Below are 25,150 nucleotides of genomic sequence, written 5' to 3' on the forward strand. Positions count from 1 at the left end.
AGCTTCCTCTACGTGTCTCTCTCTCTCTCTCTCTCTCTCTCTCTCTCTCTCTCTCTCTCTCTCTCTCTCTCTCTCTCTCTCTCTCTCTCTCTCTCTCTGGCCAGGCTGATCTGTGAAGGGCACCGAGACCCAGCCTTAATATCTGACAACCTCGTTAGGTGATTACTGCTAAGATGCCCACCAGTAAGCCCATCTCTCGCCTGGTGGACAAACCACAGGCCCTTTGAATGCCAGAACAAACTGTCCCTTATTATCTCGACTACAAAGGTTAAGCACTTTTGTTCCTTCAAAAGCAGACGAACACAGTCAAACGGCGGCCAGCGGGACGCCTAGTTTCAGCCGGACAAACTAGGGAGCCTTTCCTTTTCCTTTCTGCTTTCGAGCCAAGGGGGTGCGCCCCAGAGAAGGGAGAGCGTCTGCTATGGTGGCACATGGCACAAATCAAAGACTCTTTTTGACGTATCTGATCATCCTCTGTAGTTGCATTTGCTGCTTTGTTTGATGCCGATTCAATGTACAAGAAACCATTAGAAACTCTTGTTGTTTTTATACACCCCCACCAAAGCTTTAGTTTTCATCATAATGTAGTTGTAATCATCAACTGTTCATTTAACTCCGCCATGTGTACAATTCTAATCACATGGACCATACGGGTCCATTTGGGTACATTCACAGAGTTAAAAATGGAAGCGTTAACACAAGTGGTGTAAATTTACTCAAGTAGCCTACCGTCTACCCCTAACCCCAACCCTACCATTTTGAGGTATTTTCACTTTACTTGAGTATTTCCCATTTCCAGTACTTTTCTACTTCACTATACATCTCGGCAAATATTGTTAGATTACCGGTATTACAAAACATTGTAACATAAACCACTTCAGCTCCTATATGTACATTTCGGCCATTTACAGACAAGCTCGCAGATTGGCTATTTTCTAATTATTCTATTATTATTTAAAAACTTGTGAAATGGGACATTCTGCACAATGAGTACTTTCTACTTTTGTACTTTAAGTACATTTTGATAAAAAATACTATTGTACATTTACTCAAGTCTATTTGTATTACCGGACTTTTATTTGCAACAAAGTGTTATTTCCACCGATTAACACTGGCTCTTACTGTATGTGTGATCTGAGAGGAAGTGTTTCCACAGATTAACACTGGCTCTTACTGTATGTGTGATCTGAGAGGAAGTGTTTCCACAGATTAACACTGGCTCTTACTGTACATATGTGTGATCTGAGAGGAAGTGTTTCCACAGATTAACACTGGCTCTTACTGTATGTGTGATCTGAGAGGAAGTGTTTCCACAGATTAACACTGGCTCTTACTGTATGTGTGATCTGAGAGGAAGTGTTTCCACAGATTAACACTGGCTCTTACTGTATGTGTGATCTGAGAGGAAGTGTTTCCACAGATTAACACTGGCTCTTACTGTATGTGTGATCTGAGAGGAAGTGTTTCCACAGATTAACACTGGCTCTTACTGTATGTGTGATCTGAGAGGAAGTGTTTCCACAGATTAACACTGGCTCTTACTGTATGTGTGATCTGAGAGGAAGTGTTTCCACAGATTAACACTGGCTCTTACTGTATGTGTGATCTGAGAGGAAGTGTTTCCACAGATTAACACTGGCTCTTACTGTATGTGTGATCTGAGAGGAAGTGTTTCCACAGATTAACACTGGCTCTTACTGTATGTGTGATCTGAGAGGAAGTGTTTCCACAGATTAACACTGGCTCTTACTGTATGTGTGATCTGAGAGGAAGTGTTTCCACAGATTAACACTGGCTCTTACTGTATGTGTGATCTGAGAGGAAGTGTTTCCACAGATTAACACTGGCTCTTACTGTATGTGTGATCTGAGAGGAAGTGTTTCCACAGATTAACACTGGCTCTTACTGTATGTGTGATCTGAGAGGAAGTGTTTCCACAGATTAACACTGGCTCTTACTGTATGTGTGATCTGAGAGGAAGTGTTTCCACAGATTAACACTGGCTCTTACTGTATGTGTGATCTGAGAGGAAGTGTTTCCACAGATTAACACTGGCTCTTACTGTATGTGTGATCTGAGAGGAAGTGTTTCCACAGATTAACACTGGCTCTTACTGTATGTGTGATCTGAGAGGAAGTGTTTCCACAGATTAACACTGGCTCTTACTGTATGTGTGATCTGAGAGGAAGTGTTTCCACAGATTAACACTGGCTCTTACTGTATGTGTGATCTGAGAGGAAGTGTTTCCACAGATTAACACTGGCTCTTACTGTATGTGTGATCTGAGAGGAAGTGTTTCCACAGATTAACACTGGCTCTTACTGTATGTGTGATCTGAGAGGAAGTGTTTCCACAGATTAACACTGGCTCTTACTGTATGTGTGATCTGAGAGGAAGTGTTTCCACAGATTAACACTGGCTCTTACTGTATGTGTGATCTGAGAGGAAGTGTTTCCACAGATTAACACTGGCTCTTACTGTATGTGTGATCTGAGAGGAAGTGTTTCCACAGATTAACACTGGCTCTTACTGTATGTGTGATCTGAGAGGAAGTGTTTCCACAGATTAACACTGGCTCTTACTGTATGTGTGATCTGAGAGGTGGAGGTGGAGATTCGCCTATAGTTGATTATACGCCTGTTGTCCATTTAGTCTTTCCCATTGGGTCTGTAAATGATTCATTTGCTTCATTTGTGCGAGGCAAAGCTTTCCTCCTGAGATGCTGAAGTTAAAATGGGTCTACCTATCAGCCAGCGTAATTTGAATGAATCTTCACCTCACCCCCTGTGGGGAACAGATGATAAATAAATGCATATGAAGTGTCTAATTGGCTTGAAGTTTTTTGCGTCTGCAGTTCAATAGGAGCTGAAGGTGAAACGCGGTACAGTTTTAAGACATCGGTCCTCCATGCTTAATGAAAAGTAGGGAGCGGAATTAATCCCGACGAGGTCGCTAATGAGATGTACTGTATCTTGACTTAACACATGAGTTACCTGGAGGCAAAGGGATAAGAATAGGATGTAAAATAATACCTCACACTGTCCATGACAATTGTAAAGCTTGACTTTATTTTAATGGGGAAACTTAATTTGGGGGAAAGAAATGTTGGTTCCAATATAAAAGAAATGGTATAAAATATATTCATTCATTTTGTTGTCTTTTGTGTACAATAACTACAAGACAGACCCCCACCCACACACACACACACACACACACACACACACACTCCTGTATGAAATTGTACGAGAGGAGCGGAAGATTCGGTGTTAGATGGGCCTTTGTCATCATCATAATCTCTTTAACGAGTGGCTGCACACAAATCACAAAGTGTAAATATTAAAGCAGATTAATAGTCACAAACGAGTCTGGGTCATCCAGGGGTGGACAGTGGGGGTTGCGCTAACACATTTAGTCTGTATTTATTCAGTTATGCGGCGAAAACACAAATGTCATGAATGTTTTAACAAACCACACACGTAACATGAGAGCAATGACTGATATTTTTGGGCCATATTCTATGCTGCCTTACTGATGTTGATTCTCTGTTCCCCATCCCACCTCCATCCCACTTTCTTCTGTCTCTCTGTCTCTCTCTCTCTCTCTCTCTCTCTCTCTCCCTTCTCCCCCCTACCCCATATTTCTTTGTGGGTACACAGGCTGCGCCTTTGTCAAGTTCTCCAGCCACGCAGAAGCACAGGCCGCCATCAACAGCTTGCACGGTGGACAGACCATGCCTGTGAGTACCACGCTTTACTCACTCCCAAACTCTACATGCACACGCACGCACATGCACATGCACATGCACATGTACTGTACATGCACATGCACATGCCAGAACATGTACTATGGGAAGAATAAGCAGCAGCGATCGCTGTCGTGAAAAGCGTTGCCTTTCAAAGCCCCCCGACAAGCCCACACAGCCTTGCATACATTCGCGCTGTGTATTATCGCACACAAAAGATTCCCACAGTCAGCATCCCGCCAGCTCACAGTGCACAGCTGCACCCCTCTGTATCTCTGTCTTCAATATCCATTTCCTTCTGCCCCTATTCATCTGGCTTTCTCAGCCGAGATAGACAGCCATATAAAGATATGATTGCTGTGGGCAGTGCATGAATCCTTGAATGTATCCTGAGGAAACATTTTGCTGCCTCCGTTATATGTTGTTCTTCTTCTCTGTTTGTGTGTGGATGCTACTCCAGTTCTGAGGCTGAACTGAAGCTGCGGGGACTGTTTGGGAAGAACCTGAACCGTGTTGCTTGCTTTATTAGTGCAAAAACACACCGCCGGGTTTGCTTGAGCGTGTTATTTCCGCGGTGACTCTTGCGGTACAGTGGTTGAATTATGTACAGCGCTAAAACACATGATTAAAAATAGCACAATTAAAATTTCAACAGTTTACATTACTCATTGTCAAAAAGTCTGATGCCGGCGGGGAAGAGGGCAGTTTTTCATTCGATTAGTCCTGGGCTCCAGTCCCTTTGTGCTTCCACAGAAGTCAGACCATCCTTTCTCCCTGGTTGTGTGGAGGGACAGGGCTGTGGAGAGGAGAGGGTCACAGTGGTGGGTGGACGTGTCTGGCTTTAATGTGTAACATGTGAAAACCTTCTGTCTGGGGGGAATTTTTTTTTCTTTGAAGAGTAATTATGTAAGATTTCAAAAGGAAAGTTAGTTCATTTATAAGAAATGTGTAAAAGTGAACAAGTAATAATGTTCTCATGGTCTATGTGCTAATATTTATGTTAAAGCTATAAAGCTTACTTACAAAGAGTACATGTACATGCACTATTCTGGTTCATATTGGCCTGTCTATTGTGGAATGGAATCACGTATGTTTCACAGACCGTTTGGAATGCTAATTCATCGTCCGTGTTGGAAGGAACACCGTTTGCTATCTGAAAATCGGTGTCTGATTACTGGATCTTGTAAACAAGTCACAGTGGAGCAGTAATTTCATGCTTTTCCAATATTTTGTCTCTAGTCATTTATCGCTTTTGAAAGTGGTTAGCACTGAATCCAGGCAGCCATGGTGGAAGAAAGTAGAAAGAGAACAATACAAATATTCTGTTCAAGGCCTCTGTTGTGAAATTGTGTGAACAAAATATAAAGGTATATCCATCAAGTTTATTCCTTAAGTTAAGAGCGACATGCGTGCACACAATATGAATGACATCACTGCATCCTGTATAATAGCTGACCTTAGTTGTCACTGAAACCGAATCACACAAAAAAAGAAAGAAAGGAAAATCCAAGGCACTTAATTGGGTTAGAATCTAAAATAGCCTTGATTCAATAAATTAAGGCTAAACATAAAATATTTACTGCTGTCAGGGAAAGTATATATGTAAAAATCTGGATGTTTGACATTTTAGATGATTGAGTTTGGGGAAAAAAACTTAAATAAATTATGTTTAATGTGGGGTTGAATGTGCTTTGGCAGTTGTTTTTTATCAAACTATTCCCCTTGAAGACAGAACTTGTCTGAAACTGTTCTGGATAAGCTTGTAAGCTCGTAGCGTAAAGACAATCAATATATTCCTGTGAGCAGGAAATGGATAGTGTGTTGAACATGAACATTGAGAGCTGCTTTGGCTGCAAGAATGAGAAACAGCGGGTCCAACAACTCATGTCTGTCTGCTGTATGCTAATGTATGTCATACGCATACACATCTATCTCTCTGAATATCTAGAGTGGAGAAATAATGTTGGTACGGCAAAAAAAAATACGAAAATTTCTTCCGCTTTTCTACTGCTACACATACACATATGTATCCATACATATTCAGCACATAGACGTGTGCAATTAAGCAACATAAGCCATTATAGCTGCAGCTCTGGAGGGAAGTTTAGCAAGCACATTTGCACCGCGCAGAGTTATGCAGAATAAAATGCAATGCATAGAATAAATTATACCAACATTAGTGAGACACGCGTGTAGGTTGAAGAGTGAGGGTTGTAAATGTGGCTAAAAAGCTAATCCATTGTGAAATAATATGGGAAACGCTGACACTACACTACTACTCTATGGAATAATGTAGCAATTTGTAGCATATACATTAGAGAGCCACATCACGGCTAGTAATTGGTAGACATAAAGTTATGTTATCTTCATCTGCTGTCCGAGTCTCTTCTCCCATAGCTTGACGGAGTGTCCTCCTCATTATTGGACATTCTGTAACTCTTGTCAAACTGCAGCTAATTTAAATTTGGCTCTGCTGTATCTCTCAGGGAAAAAGCCACCATCGAAGTTGCATTTACGTAGTTTAAAAGAAAATGATGAATTACAAAGTCATCTGCGCATGCGTGCGTGTGCTTGTGTGTGTGTGTAGCCCAACACACACCGGGTGCGCAGCGATGCGGCACAGGCGTTGCCGCGTGGCAACGCCTGGAAAATAGAACAGTGGCGTATCGGAGCGTCAGGCGTGTGAAAAGCAGAATGTCCCAACTATAGTATAGACAGTACAGACTTTGAGAAATATAGACACGCTGGTCCTCACAAGAATTTTGTTTGATAATTGTTAAACGGATTTCTATGGTTACACTAGGCTTACAGTTAGGAAACGATTCATTTAGGTAAGTTAGGGTTATGATTGGGTACGTAGAGATTAGGTTAAGAGGTTTGGTTGCTGGATTTATTTGTCAGTTCGCCTTTCGGCTACCGTATGCTACGCTCTGTGCTCATGTTAGCTTACCGTTGACGTAGCTGTTAGCGCGGCAGAAAGAATGACTCGTCTCTCCCTTAGAGTATATATGAATAGAGAAAACACCTGAGTTCTCCTTCCATCCACTTGCATTAAGTTGCTCAAAAGTGCATGAGGCGATTTCACTCCTCCTTCCTGGTAGGAACAGAGTGCATTCTGGGACGGATTGCAATGGTGAGTGGCCCCAAACACATGAACGCGCTGCCGTTGAACGCGCACGAGCATCGTCCGTCGTGAACGTGTACAATGATAGTCAACGGACAGCGCGTTCATGGGTTTGGGGCCAGGCTGCAATACCTTAATTCGGCCACTATGTCCATTTCGCCTCAGGGTTTCCTCTGGGTGCCTTCTCTATTCATATATACTCTAAGGTCTCTCCTAATCCAGGGCGCTCTCCGTGGTTTTGAACTGATCGATATACTAGCGCTTCATTTCTGCTCCTCATCCGTCCCTCCCGCAAAATATGAACGCTTTTTGGATCATATATCGTATAAATTAAAGCGATAGCAATGTAAGCTAGCAATGTAAAGCAAACTTTTTTTTATCTGATTGTTTCCGGGTCGTGGGTTTCAGAGTAAAAGCGGCCATCTCTTTCCGGCACCCCAGAGCTCCTATTTTGAAGGAATCCCAGCACTGATTGTGTTAAGCTTGATACATGTATGTCCTCACAGTTATAGTAATCCAAACGTGTGTGTGTGCGTGTTTACTTTAGAGCGGCACGCAGACGCACACGTACACAAACACGTTCCTCTCTCCCCCTGGCAGCCAACCCGCACCTTCACACAGTCCACTGATGTTCTGCAATAAATATTTACGGACGCTCCCTGGCAGGCAGATAGTGTCCTGGAAGCCAGATGTAATTTACACATCTTTTTGATGCCGCCTTATTTCGCATTTACATTGAAGTAGCGAGGGCGGACAGGCGAGCTGGTGGAAGTTGGTGCATAACTTTGTGGGCTTTCTGTTTCTTGTGCTCAGCTGTATCCAAAACTTTATTCTGGCATGCCAGGGCCAAGGGGGTCAAATATTTAACATTGGCAGTTGGCCATGGTGAGAAATAATCTATTGGATATTGATTATTTAAAAATGGAAATGAGTAGAAGATTAAATCTGGCATTCATTATGCTGGGCAATGTGCCATTTCTTTTTTCATTTTTTTTTTTCATTTTCTTTCATTTTCTTTTTTTGAATACCTTGTTAGATTATGTTGAAAAAGCAACTTATTTCAATGGAGCGCTGGGTAATTTTAGATGTTTTTGTTAGCAGATATACAAGCTCACTGCAACCTGCAACTGCAACAACTGTATTGTACATCTGCAATTTATTTTTACATTCTTGAATGTTAGTTGTGAGAACTATGGTCTTAATTAGCCTCGGTACCCAGGCTTTCATTTTCGTCGGCAAAAAGAATGAAAGCCTGGGGAAACGCATTGGCTGCTCTGGTCTAGGAGTGGGAGTCAATCCTTCCGGTTGGGCGACACTCCAAATGATGTGACGTAGTGCTGCACTAGGGGGGAGAGGAGGGACCAGGGCTGACGGACAGATCGGTGAACCAGTCTGAGCGTGCGCAAATCACAGCCGCGACCCGCCCCTCTAGACCAGAAACCGTTAGCTCAGGCTAGGTCTTATAATGGGTTAATTTACTGTGGGAATCTTCACAGGCTCAGTTAGAAATAAAAATCTGCGCTGAGCTGAGGACCAACCGTGGCCTCCAGACCGGTTTGGTCAGCCGGGCTCAGCCCCCTTGGTTGACACTGGTGTCCAGGCCAGCTACACCACGGCAACACTGGGTCAGGCCACCGTCAAACCACCTGAGGTCTGGTGCAGATGAACCAGCCAAGCTGACATATGGAGCCACAAACAGAGCCAGGTGGATCCGGAGCCGTTCCAAAAGTTCATTAATAATCTATATTATCCATATCTCTGCACCTGTTCTCTTCCTCTGCCCAGGTCCAACTCCCCACTCAGATTAATAGGCAAGGTGGCCATTAGTACCCAAAGTGAGGCTGGGCCTAGCGAGGGGGGATGCAGTTAATTTGGATAATATCACTGCCACATGTCGTCAACAACAGACTAACAGGAGGCAGGATCCAGGGAGCGGGCCGCTCCGCTCGCTGCCTGCTGCCAGCTGTGGGGGTCTGGACGAGTGACCAACGCAAAGAGCTCTCTCTCTCTCTCTTCCTCTCTCTCTCTCTCTCTCTCTCTCTCTCTCTCTCTCTCTCTCTCTCTCTCTCTATGTCTGTCTTCCTCTCTGACACTATCTCTCTCGCTCTCTGACTCTTTCTCTCTGTCTGTCTCTCTATCTCTCTCTCTTTCTCTTAATGTTCTCCCTACAGCATCTGCGTTACCTGGCACTCACGCGCCTGCCATAAATAATACCTGCACCAAAATACGCCGCCTCGGAACGAGAAGGCTCTAATGAAGCAAAAAGGGCGAGCAGTGCCACCGAAGGGCACAGGCTGATAGATCGGGTCAGAGCTCTAATTGATGCTTATTGCAGAGTGCATGTGCCCCCGCCACCCCACCACCCCGCCACCTCCAGAAATTAACTTAAAAGGTGATCTGGGTCCCGCTTAACGGCCCTCTTTTCTCCCACCGGTGCAGCTGTTGAATTAAAGGCGAATGGGGAGAGTGCCGACACAGGTGGCAGCGCCTCAAATGGCAGAGCCACAGACACCCACCCGGCAAATTGCAGACATTGTCGTGTTTCGGTGTCACAGCGCGGTTGACAGGCTCTAGTGGAGCACACAGCGGCACCGGCGGGTTGTAGCTGAGAGCATGCATTTTGTGTGGAAGCAGATTAATGAGAGACGAGTGAGCCGGGTGGCTACATCAGCGCACTACTGCGCGAAGTTCTTTGTCAAAAAGCAACATTGGAAGAGAGGATTTGAGGGTTTGCTGGATTCCCTTTTCAAGCTTTCATATAGTTTGTTTAGGTTTTCGGGGTCGGGTCGAGTTTTTGCTATTGCAACACATTGTTTACACAAGAGATTCTTTGTTTTCCTGTACTTCTGCTCTTGTAGAACTGTTCACAGCTACAGTGTAGTTGTACAAATCACCTCCCACCGAAATCTGATGAAACTGTCTGAAAGTATCAGCGTGTGACTGTGGGTTTGACTGGATGTGGCGTGTGTGTCGAGGCAGCTCTGCAACAGTGTGCACCGGACACCGAGGAGCGACCGAGACAGCCTCCTCCGCCGCTAATGAGAGCCGGGCGTCCCAGGAGGCTGTCTGCGATGTGACGAGGTTCAAAGAGTCGAACATGATGCCCGCACAGAGGGGGCTTCATCCAATTACCCGACAAACTCGTTATGGTTTATTCAATTAATTCATTACTGATTTTCAAATTAACCCTTTCGGGGGTAAATGAGGCCTGGCTGAAAAGCTCGAGACACTTCTGGAAGATCCCACTTACTCTACTGTGCGTTGAATGTGTGTTTGTTTGGTGAGATGGAAACTCGGGCGTTGTCCTGCCCATCTGTGGCATTGTGGTTAAGACACTTATTTTGCTGTCTCCCACCAGTGCTTTTCTGTTGGGCTTTGTGTAATTGTCTACTTCTCAGCTCTCCTTGTCTACCTACTGTACAGTAGAGAGTAACACAAGCATGTTCACACGCGGGCACACAAGCAAGCATGTACACATGCACGCACGCACGCACGCACACGCACACACACGTACATTATGCATATGTGTGTACTGTACATATGCACACACAGTATGCTGCCATCAAATGATTGGTTTGACTATTTTGCAAGATTTGTATGCCAACACCAGAAATAGCAAAGGCTCACAGGAAGAATTGCACAAAGAACTGATAGACCTAAATCTAAACAGTGAATACATAATGGTTGCATATAGCAGTCACCCTGTTTGTGCAGGCACTTGTGCAATACTTTCTTGTAGAAAATCAAATTGTAATGAAATTGTTAAAGATGAATTTGTGCAAAACAATGCCCAATTTTCTGTGATACAATGAACATACAGTAGGCCTATGGCCTGTCGTGAGATTTTGCTTATCTTAGTTAAATTTAGTTACGATACATATCAAATTGCTTTCACGTAGGCTATAGCTACTTAAATGATAATTGGTTTATTATATCGGATCCGTCCGATTTTTCACATTTCAACCTGATTGGCTAAGTTTGTGTTACACAAACCGGTAAACATATATGGGCTCATCAAGATGTATGAGTTTGATTTTTCTGATCCCATTCCAAATGGCTATGTCTGCCTTCCAAAGTTTGCAGGCCCTGCAACGGAGACCCGTCCTCTGAGGAACACACTGTTCTAGTTTTTGCATTTTGTGATTAAATTAGCTTGAATCTTTTCTCCAGTTCACAGGACCCGAGACCTGTATGGGTCGGATCTGTGGTGTTTTATCATAATCACTCGGGCCGGGTCGGAATCGACTGTGTTCCCACGGAACTTGGGTCTGTTTCTCTGTATGTGTAATACCCGAGTGGATCCCAGAAGACCGGTACTATAGTGAGTCAGATCAAATTTCAGAGATGGTTATAGTCTATTTACAGTAACCATCCTTATTTTGGAGCAACATTTTACAATAAAAAATAGCCAATCTACAAGCGCACTGTGAGCTTGTAGAGTGGCTATTTTCGACTAAGATATTTAGTGTATATAGTGAAAGCAGGAAGGTACCTATATAGAGTCCTAGGGGCTTCGGTCAACTAAGTCCTGTATATAGGGTTGAAAAATGACAGCTTTCCCTCCAGTGTGTCTTGTGATATGCTGTGGCAACTCCATGGATAAAAGATGAGTTGTTTGCTGTTTACCTTTGGATGCACACTTAACACCCGATGCCTTTGTATCGTGGTAATGCACAGATAAAAAAGAATAATACCTTTTCACTCTTGTAGCTTATTTCTAATCCCTCAATTACCACTGTGGGTTTTCTCACACTACACATCTTGTGTCTTACGCAGTATACACAAAATCCAATATAGGGGCTTTTTGCCAGTCAAGTGTGCTCTTGGAGAAATTAGATTAGTTTTTGAACCCATGACAAATTCCTTAGTTGTACCTGTCAAAAGTGAAGGCTCCCTGTTGGCCCTTATCAAATTCACAGAATTCATTTTCTCTCCAGGTATAGCCGGCGGTACCGGCGGAGGTTATTATTTTGTTTGTTTGTCAGCCTGTGATTTTGTGCCACCAGCGAGTGGCGTCTGCTTTGCATCCCAGCAGCAGCCTGTTGTCTCCTGCCACCTGTTCCTTCATTACCAGGCCACCATATTACTCTTCCATGAGATGGATGGAAACTTTAGATCCCCCCGGGAAGGGGTCGGAGATCTCGAGTTCTCCTCAGAACATCTCCTTCTTGCGATCGGTTTGCATATCAAGATTTGATCACGACTTGAAGATATGAATAATGTAATTTGCTGACAGGAGGTATATTCTGCAGCAGGGCTGAGGGAAGACTTAATTCATTTTTATGATTATTATCCTTAGACTACGGAGAATATAGTTACCGTAATAGGATCAGTATGCTTGGACGCAGTTACAGTGCAGGCAAAAACAAAAAGGCCAATTCTAACTGCATTCGTATAGTTCATAGAGCTCAAACGCTTACCTAGCTAGTCCAGATGACAGGCAGGCCAAGGCCTCCTCTGCTCTCCTCTACAGCAGCGAGCTCAGGGCCGGACAGAATACCAGCCTTGTTCCTGAGTCATAGTTTAACGAGTAAAGGTGGCCTGGGGCTCTCCTGGGGCCTCCGTCGCTCCTCATGCATTCTTCATGAGGTACTAACTGAATAAAAGGAGTACACAGATACATAAAGAAGGAAATGAATTTGATCTAAAATGCCAGGGCCCCTGCGCCGTGGCAGGGCTCGAGCACGGCGCTGGAGGGAGGTATTTGCTCAGCTCGGGCCTCATTATATCCGACAGGTTCCTGGGCTCCTTTCGACACGGGCCCCGGCGAAAGTTGCAGAAAGAACAGCGAAAGGTCAGGAAGGTGGGATGAAATGAAATTAGAGCAGAGAGGGGGAAAAAAGAGTATGCCGTCAAAGCTGGCGCTTTGGAGTATTGATTTAGCTAATTGAAATCTTGGGGAAAGTAGCAGATGGGTCCCCTCTGGCCTGAGTTGGGGTGCTGGCTGCTTCTGATAGGATCCCGTCAGTGACGCCATGTCCCTGGGGTCTGCGCGGATGCCTTCCTTTCATTCCCAGGACTTCTCTCTGCCATATATCTGCTGCCAACCTGCTCTTGCCATCGTGGCCAATGGAACAGTTACAGAAAACGGTGTGCTCATGAGTCGGTGGAACGCATGCAAACAGCTAGCTGGAAACAGCTCCCATGCTCAGTAACTATTTCTGCCTCACTTTTAAAATAGCGCTTTCATGCTGGGGAAAAAGCAGTTTGTTGAAGTAAAGTTACCGAACATTTTTTAGAACTGCTGTGGTTGTGAAAATATGAGCACAGCCACTTGAGAAACTATCCTCCTGGTTTTCTACATAATTAACCACTCAAACCTATACTTCATTGACCCCTCCTTTTTCCCTCTTCACCCTCTTGACCAAGAATAGCCATGCCTTGTATATCATTGAAAGGCAAAACAATGAAATGCAGTCATGTACTGCTATGTGAAAAATAGGAAAACCTTGTTTATTTTAGCTTTTAATCAAATTAAGAACATACTTTTGCCTTAAGATAAGATTTTGTTTGTTAGAAAAAGATTGGCATTGTTTTAATAATAAGTTAATAACTGATCTTAATATTGAGTCTATAAAAGTGACAAAGCCATGGTACAATTTATTTTATTTAATTTGACCTCTTATTTAAGTTATTTTATACCATTTGGGAACCGAAATAGGGAATCGTTAGGAACCGGAATCGATAAGAAGAACCAGAATCGGTAACAAGGTTTCAGATCAAGATTGTTTTCTGTTTCCTATCAAATAAGAGGGAAAAGATCTGGTCTTGGTCTTGACTCAGTCTTGACCCCCTACGTAGGTCTTGGTCTTGTCTTGGTCGACCCCCCTAGGTCTTGGTCTTGTCTTGGTCGACCCCCCTAGGTCTTGGTCTTGTCTTGGTCGACCCCCCTAGGTCTTGGTCTTGTCTTGGTCTCGACCCCCCTAGGCTTGCGGCGGTCTTGGTCTCGTCTCGGTCTCGACCCCTTTCTAGGTCTTGGTCTTGCCTTGGTCTCGACCCCCCTAGGTCTTAGTCTTGGTCTTGGTCTCGTCTCTGGTACTCGACTCCTTTCTAGGTCTTGATCTCGCTTTATAGGTGGTCTCGACTACACTAATATACACTGTACACTGTACAGCAATCTCTGTGGCACTGTCATTTGCTATAATATAATAAGAAATGTGGGTGCCATAGCAGTAACAGAAACACAGGACAGGTACAGTAGAGGTAAAAGTAGAGACATAAGAATAAGATTACAAATAAAGATAAACCCTATCCATCTTCACTTGGGCTGATCCATTTAACCATAATGTAAATTCCTTCAATAAATTGGGTATTGGCCGATTATCGGTCCAGATGAATATCGGTTTGATATTCTTCTGCATTTTTATTGACATGCTTGGTGATATACTGTATACAGTATGTCTTGAACCCATGACAAATTCCTTACACCAAAGAGAGGTGCATATCGGTTAGAGGGGTCAAGCTGTGGAATGGATTGGATGACCAATTAAAAAATGGTATAGATCAAAAATAGTAGATACATACAGAACATTGATTATGATGTTTTGTTTTGTTTCTTTTGTTTGTTTGTTTTTTGTTTTTTCTGTTTGCTTTGTTGTATTATTTCACCTACTGTATGAAAACCATATGTTAGAAGGGTAGGCACAATAAGCTAAGGCTTCAGCCTACACCTTTTTTAATGACCAAAATAAATAAACTGAACTGAATGAACTGAATTTTAATGTTGCTTTTAAATTATGCTTGTGTCCCTTTGATGCAGCAACCATTCTGTGAAAGGTACAGATTCAGATTCAACTTAAATGTCACATCACAAGATTAAAGATGTAAAAGAGTGGGTGAAATTGTTTTTCGTACATGTTAGACTAGAGAGAGGAATTAAGAGGAAAGGAAACAAGCCAAACTCAATTTGGCAGTTTACAGCTTATAAATAGCCAATCATCACTATTCTCTGTTTGTGGGAAAGATGCAGGGAAGTTCCAGGCTAAAGTACTTTGTTGAGTGGCAGTAAGATGCGCATAAAGTTGTATAAGCCTATCAGAGCATTCTAAAATTATAATATTCAAATGAAAATGTACACTCACGCACGCAAGCACACGCACACACACACACACACACACACACACACACACACACACACACACACACACACACACACACACACACACACACTTTAGCAGACCTCAGACGCTCTGCATACATGCTGCTGTTAAATTGTTTCTTTCTTTTTCCAAGTAAGGAGAGCATGTTATATAATCCAAATGCAGCCCCCCCCCCCCCCCCTGTGTCTCTCTCTCTATCTCTCTCTCTCTCTCTCTCTCTCTCTCTCTCTCTCTCTCTCTCTCTCTCTCTCTCATTATTTCTTTTCGGTAAAACATTTGGGGAGCTATTTAGCAGATTATTTGTATCCAAAATGTTAGTTAATGTTATAAGAAATATTGGTAGGCGCTCCCTGCCCTTAATTTTTGTACTGTGAATGTACATAGATATTGGCTCCAAATACTGCATGGTTATCTGTCTCCTTGATCACTAATTATCAGTATTCGCCCTGAAACACCACCACTAACAACAACAACATATCTGCCCGTGAGCTTGTAGACCTGCAATTTTCAAAATATGTTTTTTATACATTTTGAAAACATGTGGAAAATGAAAGGGACATTCTGCACACAGTAGTATACGGTAGTATCTAAGTATGATACAGTAGTATTTCCACATTGTGGTAGTGGTACTTTTACTTAAATAAAACAAAAGTTAAATGTGAGTACTTCTTCCACCACTGCCTGAGTTAAAGTGTAAATCAAAGAGGTGTGGAGGGGTGAACAGGACAGGTGACAGCCTGCATCCCTGGGGATCACCGCTCTTATATCACCGCACATCTGACAGGCTGCCCTGCAGCTTACACATTTAAGAAAAATACATAATAATGCCTCAGTGTTTTGGAAACTGACATACAATGAATAAAGATAATTGGACATTCTGCACAAGGTTATAACCTCGGGCTATACGACAAATGCCCGGGTGATAATATCTTCTCAAACTGTGCTGCTACAGTAAGTGAAGTTTGAGGGAGAGCACCCACTCACTCAGTGCTGCCTGTAATGGCACATGAACCCAGTGGTTCCACAAACTTTACAAATTCGGAATTTATTAGATAATTGACATTGGGTGATAAAATGGGTTGCAAAATCGTGGGATACATTTATTTTAGAAAATAAATAAATACATTGATTTCTCGTCAGTCAGGACCCAAACCTGCAACAATATACGCTATGAATCACTTAAGCCATGCAGTGAAGATCTAATCTACAAGCTCACAAAAGTAACAGTTTTGGACATTCTTGCTACAAAACCTATACCTGTGGATAGCAGTCATTATGTTATGAGCATAAACAAGACGTCGGAGGGTAAATTTAGATAAGGCTGTAGTGTATAGACTACTGTGCATGTTCAAATCATATACATAATTTTCCAAAAGCATACTTTCTTTACACATTTTTTAAGAAAAATAAATTCATAATAAGGCTAATAATAATAATAAATTCCAATTTCACATTGAGGTACCCAGACTTCTCAGGTGGCCACTCTTCCTGTATCCTCCACCAAACAGTGATCATATGATCATGCAACAATGTTACATCAACCCCTTGGTTTCTCATGTCTGACCTGAATGGAAGTAAGGATTTTGATGCAGCTGCCTTCACCCGCTAGCTAGCAGGTTGCCTGGAGAAACAACTGAAGGAAAACATGTCTAGCTACATTGCTGGTACATCAGGGAACATGGTGAAGGCCATAGGGCCAAATAAGTTTTCTTGTTGTTTTTTGTTTCACTGCAAGTGTTGATTCTGTCTCTTAATCTCGAAAATAGTTAATCTATACAAGCTCACTCACTTGTTTATATATATACAGTATGTTCTAAAACATTTCCATGACAGAGACCCCCAACTTAATATGTATTTGGCCACGGACCCCCATCTGAAAATATGTTGTGCTAGGGAACAAGTGGTTAGTTATATTAGAAACTACACGTTTAGAAACGCAACCACGCAACTACCAATATTTTCAAGCAATTTTACAGGAAAACCAACAAGCCCTGTCGGTTGACAGATGGAGCGTTGCAACAGCTTAGGGAAAAGTGACCAATCTGAAATAGATGAGAGGTAATAGCCTAGATGTGTTTTGTCAATTCTGAATGAACGATAAGGCAGTCGTAATGTTACACGCTATAGCTACACCCTGACTATTTTCACGACTTTAAAATGTTTTTTAAAGCAATAATAAAAGGGAACAGTTTTGAACATGCAAGGCTTCCACCCAACAACAACGATATGGGTCAGATGCAGTGGTGGAAAGTAGCCTACATCTTAAAGGGAAATATTGTACCTTTACTGTGGTACAATTATTTGAAAACTTTAGTTACTATAGTTACTTTGTAGATTTAGATTATTAATACAAAACCACTTCAGACCTATACTTTGACAAATAGAAAATAGCCAATCTGTGCATAAGGACCTTCTGCATAAGGAGTAGGCTACTTTAACTGTTGTTACTTTAAGTACATTTTGATGCCTAGGTACATTTTTGTACTTAAATTTGTACTACTGTACCTAACTTGTACTTGTAACAGACTATTTCTACAAGAGGATATACTTTTACTGAAGTAAAAACTGTGAGTACTTCTTCCATCACTGCCGAACTGTACGGTACATGCCTTTAGGCCTGCTACCCATCCCTCACCTTAGGCTATTCACATGCAATGAATACTGTTAGTTGTAGTAGCAGTAGGGGACGTGCATGCCAACTGATTCATATCCATGTTGTAAAACAAAAGTTTCAGTCCTTTCCTTTTTTTCCTTTTCTAACAATGTAATGTAAATCAAAAGCTGCATTTGCGCTGACCCCATCAAGGCTATAAGACGTTGTATGAGGGATGAATCGGCGTTCTGATTATGGAGCCCTTCTCTCCCCGTGTCTTTGCTTTTATGATCTTGCTAATCATATCCCGACTGCCCCCTGGCTGCCTGTGTCCTTCTGTCCTGGTGCTCGCTCCACGCTCTTTCCCAGCATGCATTGCCTGTAATTAAATAGGAGCCTGGTCCTCTTGACAGTATCTGAGGCTGCTGTCTGTGCCTGGCAGACTTCTCATCCTCTCTTTGTCTGACTACCTCTCTTTCTGTTTATCCCTCTCTCTCTCTCTCTCTCTCTCTCTCTCTCCCCCCCACATGCAAATACACAACCTCCGACATTCTGCCACACGTCCTCCCTCTCTGTCTCTGACACGCACGCACACACGCACGCACGCACACACACACACACGCACACACACACACACACACACACACACACACACACACACACACACACACACACACACACACACACACACACACACACACACACACACACACACACACACACACACACACACACACACACACACACACACACTCTCTCTCTCTCTCTCTTTCTCTCTCTCTCTGCTCCGCCTTGGCTGGACATCACACGAGGAACCAACTCTGGTCTCTGTCTCTCAAATGATTTAATTGGATGCAAAGTCAGGAGCGCAGACATCAATACAGAACTATATCTGCCATAAGGCAGCACCATTAGTCAATACTTCGCCCTCCACATGCCGAAGGCTTTTGTCAGACCTAATTACCCGCTGTTGTATTCAGTGAAGCTTCACCAGCCGGGGACCGGGCCTCCTGTGGGATCTGGTTAGGATCACAGTTCACTCACAGTGTATACAGTGGGAGCCGGAGAGTTCACAGAAGCAAATATCATGCACTATTCCCGTCCATTTAAGCCCTGACAGCTAAATGACTTTGGTCGTTAAAAGAACATATTTGGTTCCGCCAGCTGGTTGCATATAGGTTTTGGTTGAAATTAGGGATTGTTGTGGTTGTTGCAGGAGTGTATGTTTAGTAGTATTCAGTGGAAAGACAAAAAGCCATATTAAGACACACACACACTCACACACACACACACACACACACACACACACACACACACACACACACACACACACACACACACACACACACACACACACAGAGGACAGGACCACTCACTTCAGACGGGTCTGATTTTTTTCACACACTTTACATCTGTGTGATGGTTAAAAAATATTGAACCAAAGAAAAGTTTTAAAAAGCGCTTCGACAAAAAACTTTACTTGAGATGAATGTTTTTTCATTTCCTGAAAAATTAACATTTTGGGAGGCTGAGGCTGAGAACCACTGCTGTAGTCACACTGCACCTTGCTTTGAGTGACCACTGACTTCTGGTAGGCAGAGCAAACAATATTTACTAAAAATAAATCACCCATGTGAAGTGAGGGGTGTGTTTACACAAACATTCAAAACTGGCCATTCATTATCAATGGCATCAAATGTTTGTGTTACACCCACCCTCAAAGCTGGACATAGGATGGGCTAGCGCCCCTCAAAACAATAAATAAACTACGTGATCAGAGTACTGTTGCAACCTGATGTTATAGGCTACCGCATCCCTTTAACTTCAAACTACGGCACGTTTCACAATAGCGAATACAAGGAGTAATACTGGTCTGACAGCACAGATGTCAGACTATTTAGGACAGCACAATATTTGCCTTTTAGTCATTCAAAAGATTTTATTGTTTTTTTATGTAACCTTGTTTTGACAGTGATTGATTACGTTTTTGGAAGCGAAAGGGAATAAACATGCAGTATCTTTTAACAAGTTCCTTTCAGTCATAGCCTAATCTGTGACATATTGCTTATGTCTGTGACGTGCATTAAATGGCTTTTCGTGTCGCCTTCAAAACACCAACGCCAAGCAGCAAGTTCCTAGTGTTATTCATTGTACAAATATATAAAGAATATAACAATGAGCCTGACAGTGTACCTGTGTCAGATTAGCTATAGCCTACCAGAGACATTATTATTGCCTAGTTTCACCTGGCCAGGTCATCATATACATATATATCTGCCTACCAATACATACTGTAACTGCATTGCAAAACCAATGCAATTATTATCCAACATTGGGACGGTTACAGTATATAATTTGTTAATAAAACAGTAGCCGTATAGGTTTGACAGCATATGGTTTCAGCGACGTGTTTGAGCTTGGAGATCGGCTGTGGCGGAGCGATAGTTCTCTGAGTCTGAGACGCGTTGTGCCTGACGGACGGTGACAGAGAGGAGACAGGAGAGAGAAAGTGTGGTGTTGGCGTCGACTGTTGAGTGACACAAGCGTGCACTTACACGCACAACACAGACACAGACAGAGACAGACAGTGGATTACCTCTTGTAGTCTTGTTCCAACTCAGAGTCCTTAATGTAGATAGCATCTTCCTTCCAACTAGGCTACAACATGTTAAGACAAATCGAAACTCATCTGAAAGTTTAACAAAGTATGCTGAGCAACAGAGTAGTGTAACGTTTTAAGTCAGATGATACACAAATCCACATTCCCATTACAGCAAATAAATCTTCCAACCTTCTCAATCTGGAAAGCTGCTTAACAGAGGTCAAATCCTGTTTGTGCAGAAGCTTCTTGCTCCTGAATTGCAACAAAACAAAGACCCTTCTAAGTCGGCCCAGCAAAAACACAGACACCAGTTCCAGAACATCAACATAAACCTTGATGGCTGCTTAATTTCACAAAAAAACAACCGTTTGGAATTTTGATTCCTATCCTCGTACAACAAATGACAGTAGAGCTCTTCACGGGCCCCCCCGATTCAGAAAATACCCGACCTGGACCCAAGACCTGTACGGGTCAGATCCGTGATACATTTCATAATTTTCACTCAGAATCAGAATCAACCGTCTATCACGTGGAAATCAGGTCTGTCTATCATTATTTGTAATACCCGAGTGGATCCGAGAAGACCTGTACTACTGTGTGACCATGTGTGCAGGCGCTACGTGCTGAACTGGTGAAAGAGAAACGCAATGAAGTGCTATGTGCAATGTTTCAAGGCTGGTTTAGGATCAGCAACAAGACATAGTTGAGCTATGCAATGCATGCGTATAGCGTACCATTTGGCAAGGCAAGCCAGCTGCCACTGCCTGCCAGGCTGATTTGAATGTAAAACACCGGCGTACAATTGTGGATTCCTCCTCGGGTCTTTAAAATTGTCATGGGTCCACTCTTGCTCGTGACGTCATTTGAAAGAAATGGGTCGGAATCGGATCAAATTTCAAAGTTCCATTTGGGGTTCAGGACAATTTCGTTTGGACCTGTGAAGAGCTCTACAGTAATAACATTACCAAATATATATTTTTCATGAATTCATTCAAACCTTTATTTATGCTCAAAAGACACTTGAGGTTATCCTCATTTAGAGCATGTGTTGCAGAGCAAACATTATAAAAACAACAGCAGCAAACAAGCTGCAGCAGCTGCAACTATACAGACAGCAATATAACTTATAAGAGAGCTCAGCAAGCCTACAGTACAAATATTAAAATACTATAAGTAGATTAAAAAACAATTACAAACAGTTAGACAAGTGTGATCATGGATTTGAACTGTGCAAACAAAACTATGGCATTGAAACGAGCTTTAAAATGTGTTGAAGGACATTCCAGGAGTCTTGGGGCATTACCAAACTCAATGTTCGCTCAGGGATTCTAAGTAAAAGTAAGTCATTAGGATCTTTATCTGCCGCTCTCATTTTTGCAAGACAACATGATCTCAGAAATATACACAAAGGATCTTTCCCAATGAGGGTTTAAAAAAAATATATTGCTGACTGCTCGCGGTATAATCTAAACACATTAGATCAGTTTAGATAGATTATAGTCTCATATACTGTATCGTATCTACCAAACAGAAACCAGAATCAAGTAATGGACCTAGTCGTTTTAGTGTTTTATTTTGTATTTATGTTGTAATACTACAGACGGTTGTACACACTGACAGGAACACTAGCTCCACAACCCTGTTCCTAAAACCTAAAGGGAAACGGGATGTGTTTCATGTAAGAGGACGCAAGGACATTTTAAAATGTACTGTAGGCTTAAAGCTCCCTGCACTGTAACAGCTCCCCCCTAGTTTATGATTTCTTTATCTTTTGTCTACTCATAGTGTGTATTCTTTTGGCATAATTTGTGTATTTTTTGCTTAGTGTATAGGCCTATCTTTAGCTTTTTTTCCTATATAATTTTCTTAGTGTGTATTTTCCTTGCATACTGTAGGCTACCCCATGGGGGTGATGCTGCAATGTAAACAAAACTGCTCTAAAACTGAAACCATATCTCTAAGTTAACTATATCTAAGTTGTTTCCTCTAGTCTAGTGTGTTCTGTGTGTTACAAAGTATAGTTATTAGCGGAAGTCTGACTTATACTTATAATAGTGCAATAGTGTCGCGCATCGACAAAGGGCAATGTATAAGCTCACGTGCTTTTAGATCTGCTATTTCTGGCACGACAACATCCTATGACAGAGCATACAGTATACATTGGGCTTAAGGCTACCAAAGCAGACTTGTGTTTTATTAGACCTGTGTTTATTCAATTTGGCTAGCAAACACTGGCTCATCAGCTGAATTAGCTGGTGCGAGTTGCCAAGACGTGCTGAGAGAAAGCTGCAAACTATGCTCTAATGCAGTGGTTCTCAAACTTAAATTGCCTTTAATTTCAAGGACCCCCATGACTTTTAAGAGTAGGACAATTGGAACCTTAATGGAGGGACAGGTACATTTGGTTCAATTTATATAGGCTACACAGAGTTACCTGTAAATGTCCATTTGGAACCCTGAGGGTTCTCTCTCTCTCTCTCTCTCTCTCTCTTGGAACCACTGGTTTATAACTTAATATGAAAAGTTAGGACAAACCAAGAAGGTATTTACTGTGAAACAACAAATTTGTTGTTTATTTTGACCATAGCGATGTGGCTATGGTACTCTTGAAAGGTGCAGAGAGACTGACTCGCCTGTTAAAAGTTAGGACAAATCCATATTAACTTTCAGAGAAAAATCGAAATGGGCATTACAGAAATTGTGTTCAATGTGTGTGTGTGTGTGTGTGTGTGTGTGTGTGAAATTCTTTATTTAGGAATACCCCATTGAGAGTCCTACTGTAACTGTACAATCAATACAAAACCCTTAACAAAGGAAAAAAAGACAACTAACACAAAACAATACAACACAAAAACAGGGTATTACAATAGGCAAGCAGCACAATAGCAAAGAGTTGGACCATTTGTTCCGTCAAATATCACTGTCATTTCCAGCATTAGACCTATGGAATTTAAAGATTCATTTAAAAAAAATATATATACAGTATATATATAGAAAACGTGTGTGTGTGTGTGTGTGTGTGTGTGTGTGTGTGTGTGTGTGTGTGTGTGTGTGTGTGTGTGTGTGTGTGTGTGTGTGTGTGTGTGTGTGTGTGTGTGTGTGTGTGTGTGTGTGTGTGTGTGTGTGTGTGTGTGTGTGTGTGTGTGTGTGTGTGTGTGTGTGTGTGCATGCGCGTGTGCGTGTGCGTGTGCGTGCGTGCGTTGAAGACTACACTACTTGACCGGGGACAGCAGGTCAAATGGTTATATGATAAGTTATGGCATGGGGATATGGAATGAATGAAAAACAATGAAATATAAATGTTTGTTATTTTTGTGTGTATGGCAGCACGGAGGTGAAGCGCCGGTAAACACCAATGTTGTTTTTTTAACATATTATCAACCACACCCATTTACAACTTCTGTGGACTACTATCACGACAATCAAGCTTGTATACAAGGAGGCACTATACACAGTCACACATCTTGAATGGCTGTTATGGGTACAAAGGGATGTACACGAATATGAAGACATAATGCCATGATTTTGTGAATGTAACCTCAACTGTACCTTTAATATGTATGTGTCCTTGTATGCTCTCCTTGATGTGGACATGAATAAATAGTTAAAATGTGTTACTATATTTGTGAGGGCCAAATGTCTCCACAAGTGTATATAGTACGATTTTAGAAATACATTGTGAGGACGATCATGGCCCACACAAGAGAAACGTGTTTTTGTTTTCTAATTAGGAGTTCGACTTTAGTGTTAAAAAGATTCAGGTTGGGGTTAGAGATAGGATTAGGCATTTGATCTATAAACACCAATGTCGAGCCTGAAATAGAGGATGTCCTCACAAGTAGCCTACATAGAATTTGTATGTGTGCGTGCGTGCGTGCGTGCATGCATGCGTACGTGTCTCTGGGCATGTGTTATTGTGCATGTAGACTTAGTAAGCACACACACACAGTCCCCGTAGAGTTCATTAACTAAGGTGTTTCATGCGGTAACGTCATCTGTGCCGCAGGGAGCCTCGTCCAGCCTGGTTGTGAAGTTCGCCGACACGGACAAGGAGAGAACCCTGCGCCGCATGCACCAGATGGCGGGCCAGCTCGGCATCTTCAGCCCCATGACCATACAGTTTGGGGCCTACGGCGCCTACTCGCACGCTGTAAGCCTCAGCTCGACGAACGAGGAGACGGTGAGCTTTACGAAAAAACACTATATATTGCTTGTGATTGATATGCTTCTGCATTTCTTTTTTTTTCTTTTTGAAGACGTCAGGATGTGTTATGTCAGAGAAACAGAGAGGGGGAGACATTGCGGTAACACTAAAGGTCAGGTCTATAATGCATTGTAATCACATTTATATGAAAAATAATGCACTTGTAAGGCTTAAACACACCCATTATAAATGTTTATAATTAAAGGGTTATGTTCTAGCATGGTTTCACGCTGGTGTAGCGCATTGAAAACAACAACAACAAACAACATATACAAGCTCACAGCACAGAGATCTGTTTTTACCCATCCAGTCCAGCGACTGTTGTAGGCACCCCCAGGAAGTCCATCCTCGCTGGTGTATTACATGCCATCATGGTGCAGGTGTACAGGTGTGGAGTGGGCTCACCAAAGATGCTGCACTGCATGGTGTCTTGCCTTTCTCTTTTTGGTTAACCTTTATTTATCTAGGGCAGCTTTGCTGAGCACACATGCTCTTTTTTCGGCATCGCCCCTGTTTCACATTCACACCGTGGTGGGAATGCATTCACACCTGGGGACGCTGCCCAGTAGAAAGCCATGTACCACCACTTTTGGCCACTTGAGCAGCTATTGACCTTATACACACCGCAGCCATGTTGCCAGCAAGGTGGCAACTAGGTGCAATTTCCCATTGACAGCCCCTACATCCAAACGGAAAACAAAGTCAAACTCACCAACATTGCATCAGTATGAAAAGCTTGAATTATCCTCTTTCTTATCTGCAAAGTGTTTGTTTCATAAAAATCCA

General features: G+C 42.5%; 1 protein-coding gene across 1 annotated transcript in view; it reads left to right on the forward strand.

Annotated features, from left to right (window-relative positions):
* The window catches only part of LOC308310692 (CUGBP Elav-like family member 4), a gene marked incomplete at its 5' end in the record, with an annotated part of 102,223 nt that overhangs the window by 26,765 nt on the left and 50,308 nt on the right, over positions 1–25,150 (forward strand). The window contains 2 exons of the mRNA XM_080757072.1: positions 3,657–3,736; positions 24,167–24,310. Of these exons, the coding sequence (XP_080613198.1) occupies positions 3,657–3,736; positions 24,167–24,310 (224 nt within the window). The remainder of the gene's footprint in view (positions 1–3,656; positions 3,737–24,166; positions 24,311–25,150) is intronic.

This window comes from Protomyctophum bolini, assembly GCF_963924005.1.
Source record: "Protomyctophum bolini genome assembly, chromosome: 1".
Taxonomy (NCBI): Eukaryota; Metazoa; Chordata; class Actinopteri; order Myctophiformes; family Myctophidae; genus Protomyctophum; species Protomyctophum bolini.